This window comes from Salminus brasiliensis, chromosome 24 (genome assembly GCF_030463535.1).
Source record: "Salminus brasiliensis chromosome 24, fSalBra1.hap2, whole genome shotgun sequence".
Taxonomy (NCBI): Eukaryota; Metazoa; Chordata; class Actinopteri; order Characiformes; family Bryconidae; genus Salminus; species Salminus brasiliensis.
In genome coordinates this window covers 15,033,686-15,052,948 of record NC_132901.1, presented here as the reverse complement: position 1 = coordinate 15,052,948, position 19,263 = coordinate 15,033,686, and the positions used below count along the sequence as shown (strand labels likewise).

The 19,263-nt window shown below is 40.8% G+C and overlaps 1 protein-coding gene across 4 annotated transcripts in view; it reads right to left on the bottom strand.

Moving 5' to 3' along the window:
* The window catches only part of tmem131l (transmembrane 131 like), a 58,772-nt gene that overhangs the window by 6,186 nt on the left and 33,323 nt on the right, over positions 1-19,263 (bottom strand). For 2 of the 4 annotated variants that reach the window (XM_072669701.1, XM_072669703.1), the window contains exons 4-24: positions 18,731-18,802; positions 14,867-14,990; positions 14,357-14,473; positions 14,067-14,174; positions 11,335-11,412; positions 9,782-9,938; positions 8,315-8,373; positions 8,115-8,220; positions 7,424-7,526; positions 6,969-7,113; positions 6,536-6,706; positions 6,146-6,215; positions 5,638-5,758; positions 4,873-4,942; positions 4,309-4,418; positions 3,356-3,425; positions 2,450-2,577; positions 1,942-2,084; positions 1,203-1,392; positions 665-850; positions 221-367 (exon numbers count right to left, since the gene is read on the bottom strand). In XM_072669701.1, coding sequence (XP_072525802.1) covers positions 221-367; positions 665-850; positions 1,203-1,392; positions 1,942-2,084; positions 2,450-2,577; positions 3,356-3,425; positions 4,309-4,418; positions 4,873-4,942; positions 5,638-5,758; positions 6,146-6,215; positions 6,536-6,706; positions 6,969-7,113; positions 7,424-7,526; positions 8,115-8,220; positions 8,315-8,373; positions 9,782-9,938; positions 11,335-11,412; positions 14,067-14,174; positions 14,357-14,473; positions 14,867-14,990; positions 18,731-18,802 — 2,475 coding nt within the window. Of the gene's footprint in view, positions 1-220; positions 368-664; positions 851-1,202; positions 1,393-1,941; positions 2,085-2,449; positions 2,578-3,355; positions 3,426-4,308; positions 4,419-4,872; positions 4,943-5,637; positions 5,759-6,145; positions 6,216-6,535; positions 6,707-6,968; positions 7,114-7,423; positions 7,527-8,114; positions 8,221-8,314; positions 8,374-9,781; positions 9,939-11,334; positions 11,434-11,481; positions 14,037-14,066; positions 14,175-14,356; positions 14,474-14,866; positions 14,991-18,730; positions 18,803-19,263 lie in introns of those variants that run through there. The other 2 variants (XM_072669702.1, XM_072669704.1) reach the window with 2 other exon arrangements.

Here is a 19,263-nt window from a genome sequence, read left to right as displayed (position 1 = left end):
TTGCTTTCTAGCTGGTGTATGCAGAGAAAAAATATGTAGTACTGTATAAGTGTATACTTATGTTGAGAAATATATTTAAACTTTGAATACATTATATCATTTTTAAAACATCAAGTTAAATGTAGAGAAACTGTTTAACAGAAATACTGCAACACTACTGAGATGATTACCGCTTTACAAAGTCTATACTGCATATTTTATGTGGAGGGTGGTGTGTTACCTGACACTGTTGGAGGTGCTGTGGTTGACGGAGCCGTTCTCTCGCGGGGTGGAGTTGTGGTTGCTGCGTGGTGTTGGGGTGGAGAACTCACGAAGGATGTATTGAGCTTGGTGGAACGCCATGAGACACACACCGGCCAGAGAAAAGCTGAACACAACACAGTGCAACACGTTCAAAGAGTTGCGTAGCACCTAACACTGTTACACACTTTAATTATTATAGTCAAGACAGGAGAACACAACCTTTAACCAACAGAGCACTTCTTTCACACAGTGCAGGTTCAGTCCACCTATCCTTCTATAGGTTCTAGCTGTCTATGCATATACCTACTCATCTGTTTATTGGCATCATACCAAAACCTTGTATGTGAAATTGACACACTGGAGATACACAGCCCACCACATGGGCAAAACAATCATGTGGGAATGTGAGAGAAAGACTGACCATGTGAAGACAAGTGTGATGACCCAGAATGACTCTTCCCAGCTGGGACCAGGGACCACTTGAGCGCAGAGTGGCAGCATGTGGTGGGGTAGAGTGACATTGAGAGTGAAGGGGAACGCAGAACCCCGCGCAGTTACCAGCGTCAGATCTCTAATCACCCACGAAGATGTAAAGTCTGGGGTAAACCTGCAGAGACAAAGGCAGAGGCTTGTCACACTTGTCGTTTTTTTATCAACAACCTACATAATAATCATTTTCTGTGTTTCTCCAAAATACATCACAAGCACATTGATATTGGCTCAGTAGTTAGTGCCCTGGGTTATTGAACACTGCTACTATTGAGCAAGGCCAACGGCCCACTCTGCTCAACGGGTGTTGCTACGAGAGCAGCCCACCACTCAAGGCATGTGCAATGACGGTTTCCCTCTGTGTGTACATGTATGTTCACTGCACAAACTGGTCAAATTTCATCTTTTCCAACACAAATGATGATCATGGGTGCCTGTCTTTGCAAACAGATGTAGAAGTGTGGACGTACGCGATAGTGATTTCTGAGGAGGAGTTGTAGTCCACACTGAATGACCTGCACTGCAGCACCTCAAAGCCGAAGCCCTGGCACTTATAGCCGTTAATGTTCATGGACATGACGGTCAGTGGCAGCTCTCCAGCGTTCTCCACCTTAAAACTCTTCTGGATGGCGAACAGGGGCTTAGTGTGACTCCGTAACCCTGAGAAACACATGAGAACAGAACAGGTTCAGGATACACTGCATTACTGGACATTACACTACATACACTACATTTTACAGTTATATTAAATTCAGTTAAACTGTTAGATAAACTAGCTGTTTATCTAAATCAGTCCTTCATTCAAATAAATCAGGTGAGCTGCTAGAGTTCAGACTAACCAAATCAGCGATCTTCTGTGTTCTTCTAACCAAAGTATCAGTAACTGACCAACATATTCTGACAACAGACTTTCTGCTAATGTTTAGAGGATGTTACAGATAAATGTTTACACTACCATGATTATATTCAACTGTATACAAAAGGTTAGGCACCCCTGGTCAAATTACACTTTGCTGACATTCCAATTGCACAGTTTTAAATATTGGATCAAATGTGGGATACATAAAGGTTAAGGCACCTTTTATAGATTGTATCTTATTCAAATATGATCCATTCAGTAAATAAATAAACACACACAAAAATAAAGAAGTAGGAAGTATACAAAATTGGCACAGGTGGTTCACTGTTGAGTATGAGTGTTGGTCTCACCATCTCTGCATTCCATGAGAGTGGACTGTGGGACGTTAAAGCGGAGTGACGCTCCAGGTCCGGGCAGTTTGCCCCCAACACGAAGAAGCTCCTTCGCCCCAAAGCCCTTTACCAGCACCAGGTCAAACACCGTCAGGTTATTCCTAAAAGAATAGTGAAGAGCTCACAAATGTACTCCTGACGTAGCAAGGCATCGGAGAATAATGCTAATACTATCGCTACAATGTCACAGTATTGTTTATACAGTGGCTAGTCAGATCACGAATACTGTAACTTCAAAGTCAAAACAGTACTAATTCTGTAGTAGTAATTCCACACTAACATTAAATGTGTAGCTATGACTGTAAAACAAACACTGTTACATTTTACCCCACACACTCCCCCCACTAAAGTAATAATTAAAAAATATATATACTGGGGGTTGATGAAATATTGTCTCCAATATTGATTTGCAATCACTGCACCAGTGCAGAGTTTAAAATGTTATTTTAGCGTAATTGTATGGTACCTGATAAGGAGCATGGAGGTAACCGGCTTGTGTTCAGTAGGTGTGTATGCAACAGACACACTCTTCGACTCCCACGGCTGCAGCACCACTCTCTGCACACTGCTGCCCCCTCTATAGCTCACCTCAGACTGACAAGACACAGTGCAGAGTTTTAAACACACCAACATCTCCACTATTACTGTTAGACTTACTACACATTTCCTGTATTTATGACAAAGCTACTACATTCCAATTGAAAAGGGAATGATGAATATTTTTGGTAATTATGAATCTTCCAAAACAGAAAAATTTGCCTGTGCAGGGCGTTGAATCTTAACATTTTGAAGCACATTTCTATCAGATAATACATCAGATAAAAATCTGATTTGTTTGGTCTAAGTGTAAACACAGATGTCATTCTTTTCTCAGTTGCATGAACACAATAAAAATAATTTTAAAAAAAGATAATTGGACACTTTATGCTTTTCACATTATTATTATTAATAATAATTCTCATTATTTTAACACAGGCAGCTCTAGGGGAGCAGCCATCTTTATAAATGTATATAATATATTGAATCTTCAAATGAATGAACTTTTTAAATTATCATAGTTTTATCATTGCATGCAGTCATTACTTTTCAAAATGGGTTCATCTATTGCACATTTCTAATTTTATATCTAGTATTTATATAATATTATTATTATTACTATTATTATTAATAAAAATAATAATGCACCAAAACAATTCCTGATTTATAAGTGCAGGTTTCTTCTTCAAAATGTTACATTTTCTGATAACGCACTTAGCTAACAATTGTTTAACTATGGAGTTCTATCATAGACAATCCACCTCAGTGATCATTGTTCTTTTGTATTTTAGGAGGGATTTGGTTGTGTGTGGGTACTGTAGACTTGATAAGTCACCTTATAATCAGCAGCAAAGAGGGAAAACTCAGTTGTAGTGATGTTCACTGAGAGGGGGCTAATATTAAACCTGGAGAAGAAGAAAAACACAAATCAAATCACAATACATTTTCACCTTTTATTACAGATTTTAAAAACTCTGAAGCCCTCTAAAGGGAGCCTACACTCAATACTGCTGACATTAGTTTGATGATAGCTTGCCAATATGTGTGAGGCACAAGTGTGTTAAGGAGCGTCCTATTCATTAATTAACAAAATTTGTATTTGAGTACTAATTTATGCAGCCCCTATTGCACCCAAAGTTAAACACTGTATGTTGTGATGCTGGAGAATGTACCTATGTACAAGACAGTGAATCATTACAACCTTCAATAAACAGGACAAAAAAAAAAATGCAAACTCAATGGACTCAACAGTTCAACTTATTCAGAAACTTACTAATATTCCCCAGACAATTTTCTTTTCAGGAGCTTCCATGATTAGAAAAATAGTCTCTAAATGTACATGTAAATTTTTCGTATAGAAATACAGATTTATTTAGGTGGTCAGTATGGAGAGGCTCGGAGTATTAGGCAGTAATGACATCAGGCAAACTCCCGTAGCCTCTCATATTACCTTGTCCTCTGTTCTGTTTTTGCACAATGTAACTACTTGCACTTCTGGCAGATGTGCAAATTGCATTTCATTGGCTTGTTGAAGCTATCCATATATCTGGTAGCCTTGTGGATCTATTTACTGAGGCCATGAGCTACAGATCAGGCAGAATCAAGGGAAACAGACAGAAAAGGAACTTTGAGAAAAGCATTCATATGCAGACATGGCCGTGTCTGAAGCAGAGCGGAGTCAAAAAGACAAGTAAGCTACAAGTTGTTTCCCTAACACACACGCCTAACATTCCCTTGCATCCCTGTGTGTGCGTGTGTGTGCGTGTGTGTGTATGTGTTTTTCCGAACCATTTGGTAAGCAGGTCTAAGGCTTCCAGTGGGGCTGGATATGAAGAGAGGGTTCTGATCTCCACAGAAACCACTGAACCGGTGGGGTTTTTCAGAGTGAAGTTTTTAATCTGGAACAAAGAAAGATACTGTGATCAGCAAAAGCAGATAAACTTAATATATTGTCACATTTCTAAAAAGCATTCTGTCTCCAAAATAGCAAGTCTACAGCACAAGAATAATATATATTTTTTCCCTGAGGTTCAAAGTGTGGATTTATGTAAATCCCTGAGTTCTGGTGCGATTTCCACAACCTTTCTTTACGCCTCAAAACTAAAATGTTTTTTTTTTTTTTTTGCAGTTTAGTTGTGATAAATAGACTGCACATTATCCACAGTGAATAGTAACCATTGGAAATAATGTTCACATACTACATCAAACAACGTCAAAAAGCAAAACATTTTACGGTCATAACTACTGTGGTTTTATTTTGATGATTTAGAGCATTCTCTATTGAACTACTCACAAAACACAATAAAAAATTGGAGTTATAAAGCTGTGATGCAATGGCTATTGTGTGGTTACCTTGCTCTCATTAACTGGTGTAGCTCCAAAGTCTAGAGAGGTAGAAGGATCTGCAGGAAGTCTGGGCCACCTTCATACAAACACACACAGTCAGCTTGTGTATGGTCGCTGATGTTTTGCATACTTAGACAAATTTAATAAGTTTGCACGTGTATATGCGCTATTGGGCATGCTTGTGTGTTTGGTAGAGGTGTAAAAAAAAATCAGTTCAAAAAATTGAACTGTTCCAGGAATCTACTGAGGTAAGCACAGAGACTAGCTAATATTTCAAAATGAATTTCTCAAGATTAATTATCTTATTACATCATGTCAATTCAAATAACATTGATAACAGTAACGTAAAAGTTAACATGTTAATGCATTTCGTAGTTTGCTGTAGCCACTAGTTTCAGGCTGAAGCAGCAGCTTCATTCACAAATAACACAATCAAATACACAAAATGATTAATTGCAATTAAATACTTAAATTGTTGGACAGGTCTGTCAATGATCAAATAAGCATTTTGAAAATGAAATGATTGGGATTAGGTTACAATTAGTATGGTTAAATTAAGGGTTCATAGGTTTAAAGGTAAGGCTTAGGTTTAGGGCAAAGTTTAGGTTCAAGTCAGGGTTAAAGGTTTAGGGTTATAAGGTTAGGGTTACCATGGTTAAGGGTAGTAGGGTTAAGATTAAGTGCCAAAATGGTTAAGGTTAAGCTTAAAGGGGTTTGTCCTCATTACATACAGTAAAACATTATTGTGTGTGTGTGTGTGTGTGTGTTTACCTGCAATGTAGCTCCTTGCTGCAGTGCCAGCGGCTGCACAGCGCCGAAGCCAGACTGCTGTCCATCCGCCACAGAGCAGAGGAGGATTCTGGGAGGAGAGACTGCTGCCATTCTAAACGCCCTATAACACACAGAGAGGTAAAAAGGATATACTGTTAAAATGATGTCTTATGAAAATGTTTGGGTACCCTGGGCAAATTCTGTGGTGTTGACATTGTAAGCAAACATATGTTCACATAATTAAATGAGAAACACCTCTGCACACTCATCAATAGCATAATTACTGCTTATTTGCCTAATTTAACATATGCATATCCAAAAAGATGGCATGTGTTAAAAGCAATGGCAAGGTTTTATTTTTTTCCTGACATATTAAAGAAAACGCTGTGCCTAAAATGTTCAGAACACACATGGAATCTACATGTGTAGATCAGCAGGGTTTACACTGCAGGTTCTGCAGCAGAAATACTACGGGGTAGTCATAAATAAACTGAACACTTTAACTAACCTGCTTTGGGCAGGCGGAGAGGACATGGCCTTTCACATTCACCACCTGCCTCAAACAACACGTCGCCACGCTGCGAGAGAGAGAGTAAACTCATAAGTAATAAGCATTTAAAATAATTATAATTACAATTAAATCACACTGACAAGAACAAAAATACAAAGCAACAAAAACACACATTAGGCAATAAATAAATAATGAATTAATATATAACAAAGAGACAACAAAATTTCTCTGAGGTTTGAGAAGTTGAAAACAACAAAACATGAACCATTGGTGCTTCCTGCTACAAGAAACTAGGAAGACAAAGACTAGCTGTGTAAACTCTTTTCAGGAAAAAGGCATTAAGAAGGATGGGACAAAAAGAAGTGATCAAGAAGATCCATTCCATACCTTTGACCCTGCAGAGAAGGTGTGGACCGTCAGCTCCAGGGAGAAGCCCAGGCTGGTGCCAAGTGTTACCATGGTGATGCGGTTGACTGGCAGCGTTCTGTTGAGGAGCTGGAGTGTTAGCAGCTTCCAGCATCCAGAGGCCACGCCCACCGTCTTAGTGACATTCACTACCTACCAAAAAAAAATAAATATATATATATATATATATATATATATATATATATATATATATATATATATATATACACACACACACACACACACACAGATACACACACACACACATATACACATCTCTATACACCCACGTTCAACTATACTACCATACAACCCTTCACTAACGTACCACTACACAGACATCCAAAAACATAAGACATTTTGGACAACTTATCAGTTAGCGCAGAGGGTGGATGAAGTCTGAGGAGGGATTTACCTTAAAGAGTGTGTGTGCAGGCTGTGTGAGGGAGATGTTGGTGATGCTGAAGCTCAGGGGGAGAGGATTGGTCACCCACAAATCCACAAAATACGCTCCTCTCTGCTTCTGTCTGAACTGAAACCATGCTGCAGAGTTCCAGCTTCTAGAGAGAGAAAGGGGTTTATGATATGACACATTTGAGATGAAGTCTGAGCTTTACCTCACCGCCAACAGCGCTTCACCCTAACCACACCGCCAAAAGCGCTTTACCCTAACCTCACTGCCAACAGCGCTTCACCCTTATCTCACTGCCAACAGCGCTTCACCCTAACCTCACTGAGTTTTAGCTCACAGCAGAACTTTACAGGGCTTTAGATAACTGAAAACACAGCTTTAGCACCACTGACAACAGATGTGTAGCTAACTGACAGCAGAGCTTTCACTCACTGAAAACAGAATTGAGTGTCTCTCACCTGTGTGAGGTATCCAGCCACGGGAATATGTTGACCGTGCTGTTACCCAACATCTGCATGCTGATCTGACTGGAACATTTTCTACTTTGAGATGACAAAGAGCCTAAGAACAAACAAGAAAAACAAACAAACAAACAAGTTAGATCAGCATAAAAAGTCAAATAGATCGGGTTGTAGAATCAGCGCTGTCTGTGTGCTACCATGTTTATATTGCTGTGTCAAACCTGTAGGAGGCTTGAACACGCTGCGTGCGTTCCAGAGTGAAGGCGAGAGCCTCATTCAGTTTGGATCTGTAATTGTTTTGTTTTTTTTTTTCAATCAGAGCAACAATAAAACGCACGGGATATTTTGACTTCCTGTGGAAATTTCCTGACACTAACAGAATAAAAACATGTGAATTGTGGGCTTTCTTAGATCATGTTTATTACATAGCAGCACATTAGCACCGTCAATGAAGCGCCAAGTTACTAACAGAGAAAAGGAAATGTACACTAAATCATTTTAAATAAAATGTTATTGCAAAGTAATAATTATTTGACCAAGCAGTGTAGTTATATCGACTACCCGTATTCATCTGCTGCTATTTTTACAAACGTGGTTGACCCAAGACCACCGCTATTTGTTTTAGAACTGGCAGTGACCTGTGGCTGGCAAACAAGCGATAATAGCCGATAGTAAATGCACAGCTTACGTCTGCAGGACAGCGCCGCCACCTGAGTGAGGTTACTTGCTGAAGCGCTCAGTGGAACTTGGCTTATCTCCACGGAGCTGTCCGTTCTAGACAGTATCTGTATTTCCTGAAAGGATTAGACACAATCGTTTGTTTATTGGTGCAATTGAACATTCAGAGATTTTAAAATGTGCCCACTCCCTCTGTGTATGAGTGCTCACCTTGACAGACAGCTGTTTGACCCCTGAGTTCAGCATGTACACTCCTATTCTGGGAACTGCTGTGAACAAACCAAACAGGTGATGAGCTTTGAAAGCCAGCGGCAGCCGCACTCCACTCACTTAAACTGCAAGACCACACAGAGCCAATAGGGGGCAGCTTACAGTCACATTTATTTATGAGAAAGGATGGCTCCTGGATCAGTAAAGACGTTTCGTTTCCTTGATTTTGTGACATTGTGATTTACATACATCCACTTATTCAGTGCTTCAGCCCAGAGTGCTTTTTGAATGTAGCAAAATTCAGGGCATCCAATCAAAACCGAGGTTTTTACATATATAAGTTTTAAAGGTACAGTAACAAGTTTACTGTTAAATTTCTAAAAAAAATACATCAATTGTTTATTAAAAAAAAAGAAAGAAAGAAAAACCTCCTCCATACACACAGAACCTTTTATATATTTGAATTCCAATGACCGAGTATACCTAATTCTTAACTAATAAATAAATAAATAAATAAAACAAATCTAACAATCAATTTCTTTTATTGTAATTACTTCTGGGACAATATTTTGGACAATAAATAAATAAATAATTTTAGATAAAGATTTTTAATGAGGGATCCCATTGTCCTTGATACCTGAATAAATCTCTAATAAGAAAATAGTCAAAACCTTCTGTTAAAAACTGCCTAAGTGGGAATTAAGAAGACATTTCTTCTTAAAAACAGTTAATTAGTTAGTAAATAAAGCGTATTCTTAGAAACCTCGATCATCCGAGCTGCAGCACTCAAGAGTGTGATGAGCCTTTACACACTCAGAGGAGGTCCAGAAATCTGTCATCTGTTATTACACACAGTGTGAGCAGAAGCAGCACGTGGTTGAGTGCAGATAAGAGAGGTATTTTGACAGCAGAGGAAACTGGACTAGGAGGGTTTGGCTCCACCCACAGAGTTTCATTTCAACGTTTTCAACGTCTGTTGGGTACTGCATGCTAAGATGGCCTCAGCTTTCAAATCCACACCTCCGGATTTTTCAGATTCCTGCATAATTAAATGGTTGAGATGTAAACAAAGTCATTTAGAGTGGTTTGGTGAGAAAAGCTCTATTCTACAGAAGCTTACCATGTCAGTGGTGGCGAAAGGAATCAGATGTCTGAAGAGTTTAGGGCTTCTAAAAGCTCCCACACAGAAGGTTATTACACCACAAATGTGTAGGTTCACTGGTCATTTTGGATAGTGAATAAAATGGCTCTACATGTGTTGTCATGGCAAGCCCTGGTTCCAGTCAGCACCACTGTGAAGGAACCAGTACTATGAACCACAATAAATAACACAACAAGGGAGTTTTCCTTGAAGCTTTCCTTGTTTATATGCCTGGAAATAACTGCCCACGACTGGACCAGGCTTGCATGTATGGACTTCGCATCTACCTTCTTGATTTCCAGGCATGCAACTGCAATAGTACGTACATGTGGCACCACCTGGAGGTGGGAGGACTAGCAGCACCATGATGTTCTCCAGCACGTAGGGCTTGAGTTTATCCAGATGAGCCGGCCTCTCTCCTCGTTCAGACAGACTGATCTGGAGAGACAGATGGCCTTCATCCTCAGCTCCAAAACAGGAGCTCTGAGTGAGTAAAAGAAAGAGAATAAGTAAGGAAAATGATTTTAAACATTTAAACACTGTCTGAAAAAAACCCTGCTGCAATGCAGTCATCTGATAGCCAAGACAACTGCACTGCTAACTTCAAGAGAACTTAGGTCAAGCTCTAGATAACTGGCAATCCTGTGCAAGTAGGTGACAAAGATCTAAGATGAACGTCACAGGATTAGCACCAGGCAGACATACACAGCTCAACACCACTCAGTGGACAGAGTATGGGATACCCTAAATATAACTGCAAATACAACACTTACAGGCTAAGTACTGGTAACACTGATCGAGACTAAGGCCTAACAGCAAACAGCAGCGCATTCTCCATGTGTCATCATTCTTTACCAAACACAGTAACTCGCCACCAGCTACCATCATGGTCCACCAAACACTGCCATTCTCCACCAAACACCATGATTTTCCAATAAAAAACAGGCAATCCCCACCTGTATAAAACAAAATGCTGTCATTCTAAACAACAACAGTCATTCCTCACCAGTAATTCTCCACCAAACTCCGTCATTCTCAAACAGTGATTTTCCACTAAAGCGACATTGTGAGGTCAAACAAGCGGCATCATGTCGTCCTCCACGCAGCATCGTGCCATTGTGCCGTCCAACAAGCGTCATCACACAGCATCTATCATCCTCCACGCGCCATTGTGCCGTCCTCCACGCGGCATCATGCCGTCCAACAAGCGCCTTCGTGCCGTCCAACAAGCGCCTTCGCGCCGTCCAACAAGCGCCTTCGCGCCGTCCAACAAGCGCCTTCGCGCCGTCCAACAAGCGCCTTCGCGCCGTCCAACAAGCGCCATCAGGCCCTCCAACAAGCGCCATCGCACCCTCCAACAAGCGCCATCAGGCCCTCCAACAAGCGCCATCGCGCCCTCCAACAAGCGCCATCGCGCCCTCCAACAAGCGCCATCGCACCCTCCAACAAGCGCCATCGTGCCGTCCTCCCCACATCATTGTGCCGTCCAACAAGCGCCATCGTGCCGTCCAACAGGCGTCATCGTGCCGTCCTTCACGCGCCATCCAACAAGCGCCATCGCGCCGTCCAACAAGCGCCATCGCGCCGTCCACAGTCAACATCCAATGGACCATTATTCTCCACCAACCACGGCCATTCCAACCAACGGTCATGTTTGTCAACCAAACACTGCCAGTCTCCATTAATCGTCATTATTCTCCACCAAGAAACATCAAACATAAATCTGGTTGTTCAAAAACAAGAAAAACCCTTTGCAGATGGTTCTTCTAAGAAGCTTTCAAAGAGTGTTTTTACATAGTATCAAAAAGTGTTCCACTATTTTCAGTACTATACAGAACCCTTTTGCTGACTGAGCAGGTAAAATCTAATAATAATGTACCTGCGGGTGACTGTAGAGAGCTTTGGGGAGAGTGCAGTCTAGCAGCAGTCCCAGGATGGTCATATTTAGAGCATCCTCCTGTGAAAAGAGGGACACACACACACACACAGTACAGCAAGGAAATGAGATTGACTTAATGAATAAGTGATAAAATGAGAAAATGGTGGAGGGGTTCAATGATGGACTTTCTTTGTAGGTCTGGTTTAAGTTAATGCCTAATAAGAGCTCATTAAATGTACTCAGGTCACTTTCACAACCTCCCAGGGTTTTACAGTAGCCCCAGGCACACAGTGATTCAGTGAAATAGCCTTTAACAACTCACAATGGGCTGCTGTGAAGCGTGAGGAGCCTCTGGACATACTACAGTAGAGGTGAATATAAAGAAACATGCTTGTGTATGTGTGTGTGTGTGTGTGTGTGTGTCTTTGTGGATACTGGAGCCTGTAGCGTGACTGGTGACTTAGAGGTCATTCACACTGAATTAATAAAAGTTTGTGGACACCTGTTCATCAGTGTTTGCAGGAGTAATAGCCTTTCTTCTACTGGGAAGGCTTTACAACCTTACAACTAGATGTTAGAGCATTGCTGTGAGGATTCAACTGCATTCAGCCACACAAGAGCATTAATGAGGTCCGATACTCATGTTGAAGGTGCATTGCGTGCATACTATGGTCCCACACAGACACATTTAGCGCTATGCCTTGGAATACATCTGGCCTTAGGAAAGAAAGTGAGAAAGTCTATATCTTCATGTGTTTTGCAGCAAACTCTGCCCCCAAAGCAAAGCATTTAGGGTTATGCTGAAATCTATTTTCGAGAGGGAAGCCACACAAGAGCTGTGAAAAAACCCCAGAAACTACATCCTCTCCCACCGTAGCAGGGAAAACCCCAGCACTATCTTAAAGTATTGACAGATTTTGGTGGTTATGTAACCTTTAAGCACCGATTTAATAAAATCAACACTTCATCAGATCATATTTTCGATGAGTGCTCACTAGCTTAGGCTAATTTCAAAGGAAAGCTGTATTCAGCCTAACATAGCTAAAAAATAAATAAAATAAAATAAACGTTTTGGCAAATACAAAGGCCTCAAACACTGTTGTCTCTTTAAAAAAAAAAAAGAAAACCCAAAACCAAAGAATAGCTTTAAAACCACAGGCTTTCAAAACTCTTAAAACAATGCAAAGCTAGGCTAGATGGCTCATGTGAGCAGTCACAGTGCCATAAACCAGCCAATAAATGTGTAGCTCATCGTTTTTTTTCGCAGGAGCCCACTATAGAAGGATGATTAGCGGGTTTCATTCTGAGGCAAAATAACAGGGTTGTAAAACTGTAATCTGAGCATTTTGTTTTTACCTCAACAAAAATCACATACTGTACTATTTACAAAACGTAAAATCTGATGTGTACTACATTCTATTGTACATTTGAAGGTTTCCATATTTCATTTTTCTGCATTTCACATTCTCTTTATCCCTTCAAATGAAACGGGTTTGTTACTATGCCTTTAGGACTAATATTTGTAAATGAATGATTTGAATGATTAGCTGTGCTTTACTCAATACGCAGTCCAGGCTGAAACCCACTTGCTCAGGGCTACACTTCCACAGGCTAAATAGGGAGTATATGCAAACACATTTGGTTTTTGTGGTGTCACGAGTACAGTGAATTAAATAGGTTGGTTCTGCAGCTTAGTTACCATATACAGTCTGTCTGAAACCCATGACACACTATAGAACTTGTTGCAAGAAGGTGACAACATTGGAACATGGACCAGCCTAGTTTTATAATAATAAACCCTATTATCCATCTCTATCAGCACATAAACGACCTTCATCCAGATACATGTATTTTATTCCTGCACCCTGCATTCTGTTCTTATGCACAGGGCAGGATTACAGTGATATGAGCTGCTGTGGAGAGCCGCGGCGCACCGAGCGAGGCTAATAAATAAATGATAGCATGCAAACCCTGAGAGAGCGAGCACAAAACAGCAGCATCTGATGCAGTAAAATAGCTGGCCTAAAAGGAGAGATGGGTGCTAACTGACATTTTGAAAGAGTGTCTAACTTCCTGTAGCCCATGCACACCGCAGTGCCACAGAGTCTAGCACTCACTTCTGCATCAGACAACAAGCTAGATCTGAAAACGTACTGTGTGAGTGGGAGGGTTTGAGAGAACAGTGGATGGCCATTATTTCGGTTTCATAAGCAGATAATGAACATCTGAAGGTTTGTGTGTATTTAATTTTAATCACTGACCAGCGCAGTCTTATGTGGGAAGCATGCCTATTTGACAATATGGGAATCCAGAAGCTGTTCTTTACACTGTTTGAAGTTTCATGATGAATGGACCAATACAAATGCTGCAGAATGACTAAAACGTTTAGACCTGCGGATACAAGGTTTTTCATTCCAAATTTGGTCCAGTTTAACAAAGCTATAGACAACCCTAATTTACATAATCATGTTAATCTACATTATAACTATTTTTCTCAATGCATTAGAACAATATGATCGATTCAAAACTCAACTAATCCAGAGCTATGATTGGACAGGATGCTTATAGCACAGAGTAAACACACCATAATCAGTCAAGGTGCTCACAGCACACAGTAAACATTGTAACTGATAAGGAGGGTCATTTTTTACACTGAAGCCTTTGGTAATATTAAATATCATACTGATTACCAAATGACATATCATGCAGTCTCATCAGTGTGTGTGTTATACCTGAGTTTGTGTCAGCTTAATGCTCTGAATGTGGGGAAATATCAACACACTGTTTTTTCTCTGCACATCTTTAACTGAGTCAGCACTACTGACACCCACACCAAAGACCTAAAAGAGATAAGGAGAGGCCTGAATTAGTACACATGATGGCGAAATACAGTGCATGAACAAAGCGCAATGTTTCCTGTTAGACCTACAGAGGGTACAACTTTCAACATTTAGGTACAGTACGTTTATGAAAGACAAGTTTATCCCAACTGTAGCAGATCCGCCTATTGAGAATTACTCACCTGGTATGTTATGACCCCGTGGGTTGATGTATTAATAAATAAAGAGTTTTCTACATTGCCCTCCTCTGTTGGGAGGAAAACAAGTTTAAAAGATGTCTTCCCTCTGGGTGGGATCACCTGCAACAGCACACAGAACAGAAACGAAGCCATTACTTAAAAGCATGATGTGTTGATTCACCAGTCTGAGCGAGGCCTGGATGCTTTCCTGTTCCTGAAACCTATGAGGTTTTACTCAGTTCCGCTCTGGGGTTTCAGTGTGGCACCTAAAATCTGTGACTGGCAGAAGAGAAGCCAAAACCCACCATTTCACCAGTCAGATTTGCGTATTTCTAAACACTCTGAATCAAAGCAAAATGAAATGAATCACGCTGAGATTTGAAACATCAGAACTGATTCACTGTGAGGACGGAGATTCACAACCTGTCGCTTCCAAGTTTAAAATTCTATACTGCTCTCGCTCTCTCCCTCTCTTTCTCTTGCACACTCACACACACACACTCAGACACTAACCCGTCTGTGGAAGGAAGGCATGTGAAAGTGTGTGCTGGATGTGTAGATGGACTGCAGGGTGACCGGCAGCTCCGCACTGGGATTGTGGATGTAGACGGTTTCAGCTCGTGGGAGTCCGACGGGCCTAGGCACAAAAACAAAGACAAAAAAAACAAAATTAAAACAGAGCCTGAGTTGAGAGGATTTGATTGCATTCAGCCATAAAAGTGTTAAAAAAGTGAGGTCAGGTACAAAGTGGACGATACGTTCTGGCACTCCAAATCATCCTAAAGGTATTGGATGGAGCTCCATCACTCCAGAGAACTGCACAATGCTGGCCTCTGGGCATTGTGACCTAAGGCTCACGGACAGCTGCTTCAGAACGCCCCACTCCACTTCGCTTATCTGAAGGTTGTGTTGATACTGTCAGGCATGCACGGCACACAGTAATCATTAATCAAGAAACTGTGTATTTGAGTGATCGTGATATTATAAAAATCCGCTCTTTGTTTACTACAATACACCTTTCAGACAGCTGCATTGCTTTTGCATGAAGTCACAATGTGATAACACACTGCTCTTAAAAGAGATGAAAGCTAAAACCACCCACGGCCCAGGAGAACAGCAAAAGCCCAGGCTTCTATAAAAAGCAAGGCGCTGAGCTTTTGGTGCAGCGTTTGACTTTCAGAGCCGTTGTGATGCAGGCGTGTGGTCAAAGGGCAATATCAAAGCTGCAGAGGTGCGGGGATGCTAAAATGGGCCAAACGTTAATGCCAGGGGTGCCCCCCCAGAGAGCCACAGTCACGAGAACAAAACTACAAAGAGCTTCAAAACGCTCCTGAAGTGACAAGGTAACTGCTGTACATTCACACTACAAAACCATTACTATAGAAATGTGCTCAGCAGTGTGAGAGTCTAAAATGGGGAAAGAGTGCTTAAATTTGTGGCTCATGTTAATGCATAGGAAGAACAGGTGTAAAAAATGAAAATCTGAGCTGTTTATGAACTGGTCTAATTTTCATTACCCTGTCTGAACTGCTTTGGCTTTTTATACTGGCTGATGTCACAATCAGGCATTCTGATTATGTCACAATCAACAACAGACACTAAATATTAGGTCAGTCCAGTAATCATACAAGCCACGATGAACACCACGGTTATGATGTCACAAACAACAAACAAACAAACATTCTAACTGTAGAAGAGCTTTAGAGTCAGAGAGTGCAACAATGACCGACACTACTGTGACATCATACACAGAACAGTCAGCAGTAGGACATTCCAGTAACCCCATGGCAATGGGATGCATCCACAACAACCAATAGCTGAAGACTGAGAAAACCAAGGAAATAACATCCGGGATACCTACTAAACCTTACAGAGCCACAGTTCTACTCAGAGTTAAAGATTTGCTCGAAATCATTAACAGGCAGCGAGGAGTGCGTGCGTGAGCTTGTGTGTTTTGCAGGCTAGTAAACAGGCAGAGGCATGTGGCTGGAAGAACAGGAGGGATGATGAAATTAGCAGAGAGGAGAAAATAAGGCCCTGCTTGTTCTCTCTCCCTCTCCCCATGTGTTTCTCCAGGTCTCTCTGTCTCTCCTAGCTGATTAGGTTAGAGATGGGAAACACTGCATACACGCTCAGTTCCAACAACTTCATAAACAGAACCGGACCTGAGCCAGAGTGCACAAGCACCCCTCAGTGTGAGCACTGTTGCAATGTCAGATAAACAGAGTCTGCAAAAAAAAAAAAAGACCATCTATTTTACTGGGTGTGTAAAATGCATTAGAATGGTGCGATATATGTAGATGTCCAAAACACAACTCTTTATTTTCCCCAAATGTAATAAAAAGCATGGTTTAATGTTTCCTCCAGTTGCTTTTTTCAGCGTATTTTTAAAACATGATTCAAAACGAAACCAAAAGAATCAAACTTGAGCCAATTCTAGTGGAATTTAGTAGCCGCCAAGATTTGATAACAATGGAATGATAATGTGAACGGTAACGTCCTACTGCCTACAATCTCTTCCCACCCTCTCTCAATCACAGTCTTTAACTTAAACCAGAGGGATATACCACAAAGCAGGATTTGTCAATTTAGCTAGATCACTTAAGCCCATAGTTACGTCTGTGCAATAGGCAAAGAGAGCAGAGGCATTCCTATTGGACAATACTCAACTTTGAGCTTAAGGTGTCTGGCTAACTGAGAAACACTGCTTTGTGGACATGCGTGGTGGAATTAGACCAACGTGAACCATTGGCAGGAACGTACATGACGTCTATGAAGAGTCAGCATTGGTCGGCAATTCCCACATAATATCAAACGTATCATCAAACAAAACGGAACTCCACAAAAAAATGCAAAAGGACACGAGGCCGTATTTGACATGGGATGTCACACATTGTAATTACAGTGCAATTACAACAATAATAGTATTGTAAATATGGTGTCATTTTATCACACTATATCAAACAAAAATTCACTCCTCACACCCAAACTGAAAATCAAATACAGCAGCAGAATGAGAGCATTTACCCTGGCCCCTCAGTGATCCCTCCCCAATTGCTCTTGAGAAAAATAGGCAGGGCCATATTTCACATGGGATGTCACAAGTGCTAATTAACACTGTAATTATGATGTCATAAACAACAATAAACATTCTAATTACAGAAGAGTTCTAGAATCCGATTATCCCCTACAGACAGACACCATTGTGACATCATAAACAGTAATTGGGACACTTTAGGAACACAAAGGCTATAGATTGCATCATCATCATCAAAAGAAACATACCCGCCATCCACATCCCCAATTTCAATACTGCAGAAGCATGAGAGCGTCCAAACTCAGCGGAGTCAGGACAGCTATTCAGGATAATTTTAGAGAGGAAATTTCACACTGACCCCTCAATGACCCTTCCACAAAGCTCTAGAGAAAAGGAGGCAGGGCCATATTTGGCCATCTCCATCAGCTTTATCGAGCAGTGTGCTCTTTTTAAAGCTTCATCCACAGACATTCATGAGCTTTATTCCAGCAATCTGGATCCAAACACACACATAGACACACATACTGTAGGTCTTCTGCAAAATGTCAGGCTGTTCAATACTGCAAAAAGATTACTCCACCACTTCTGAAGGAAAGAAGCCCTCTCTATGATAAAAAACAAAACTGATGGAGAGCGGAGAGGTTTCTTTTCTTCAACTTTTTGTGCTTCTGAAGCAGTCAGGGTGACATTAAAGTTCCTCCTGTTCTCGTTGCTCTTCACTGATATTCAATCACAGAGCACAGGTGGGACAGAAAGGTCAAAGCAAGAAAAGAAAATGAGAGACTGTAGCTCCACCTCAGTGTATATCACAATACCTACATTTAGAGTGTTATTAATATTCACCCTAATGAGAAACTGTAGCTACACCTCAGTGTATATCACAATACCTACATTTAGAGTGTTATTAATATTCACCCTAATGAGAAACTGTAGCTCCACCTCAGTGTATATCCCAATACCTACATTTAGAGTGTTATTAATATTCACCCTAATGAGAGACTGTAGCTCCACCTCAGTTTATATCACAATACCTACATTTAGAGTGTTATTAATATTCACCCTAATGAGAAACTGTAGCTACACCTCAGTGTATATCACAATACCTACATTTAGAGTGTTATTAATATAAAACCCTAATGAGAGACTGTAGCTCCACCTCAGTGTATATCACATTACTTACATTTAGAGTGTTATTAATATTCAACCCTAATGAGAACCCTAAAGAGGTGTGTACTGCAGTAATGTAATCTTGTACAACCTCACAGCTGTAGATACAAAATTACAAGCTTCTGGGCAGAGAGAAAAACTACAGTCAGAATGTGGCGAGTGCGGTCACTTACTGTGTCCCGAAGTCCAGCACAGATGGCTGAAAGCGGAGGGGTCTCCCATTGTCCCTCACGTAAAACGAGGAACTGAAAAAGAGAGAGAGAGAGAGAATTTACATTAGCATTGTTAGATGTTTGTATTATTAGAAGATTGCATTACTAGCATTTTAATACAGAAATAACAGCCGTAAATGCACTAAAATGTAATTCCCAGCCAATATATAAAGTACAAGACTCGAGTACTGTAACATACAGTATATCTGACATTTTACAACACCCTGTGCAGCTTTGCGTGTAAATGCATGCATGTACAGATGAAGAAAAGGTAGTTTGCATAAAGAGAGCGCAAAAAATAATAGGCAAAAACTCTTTTTGCATGACTGGACTCTGAGAGAAGAACTATCACAAATCACTCAACATGTGCACGCACACACTGTTCCAGAGTGATCTGAAAGAGATTGACACCAGACTTGCTGTTTCGTTATGTCTGGGTTACACTACAAGATTCCAGTCAGAGTATTTAAAACGCCTTTTTTTTTTCCCCCGAC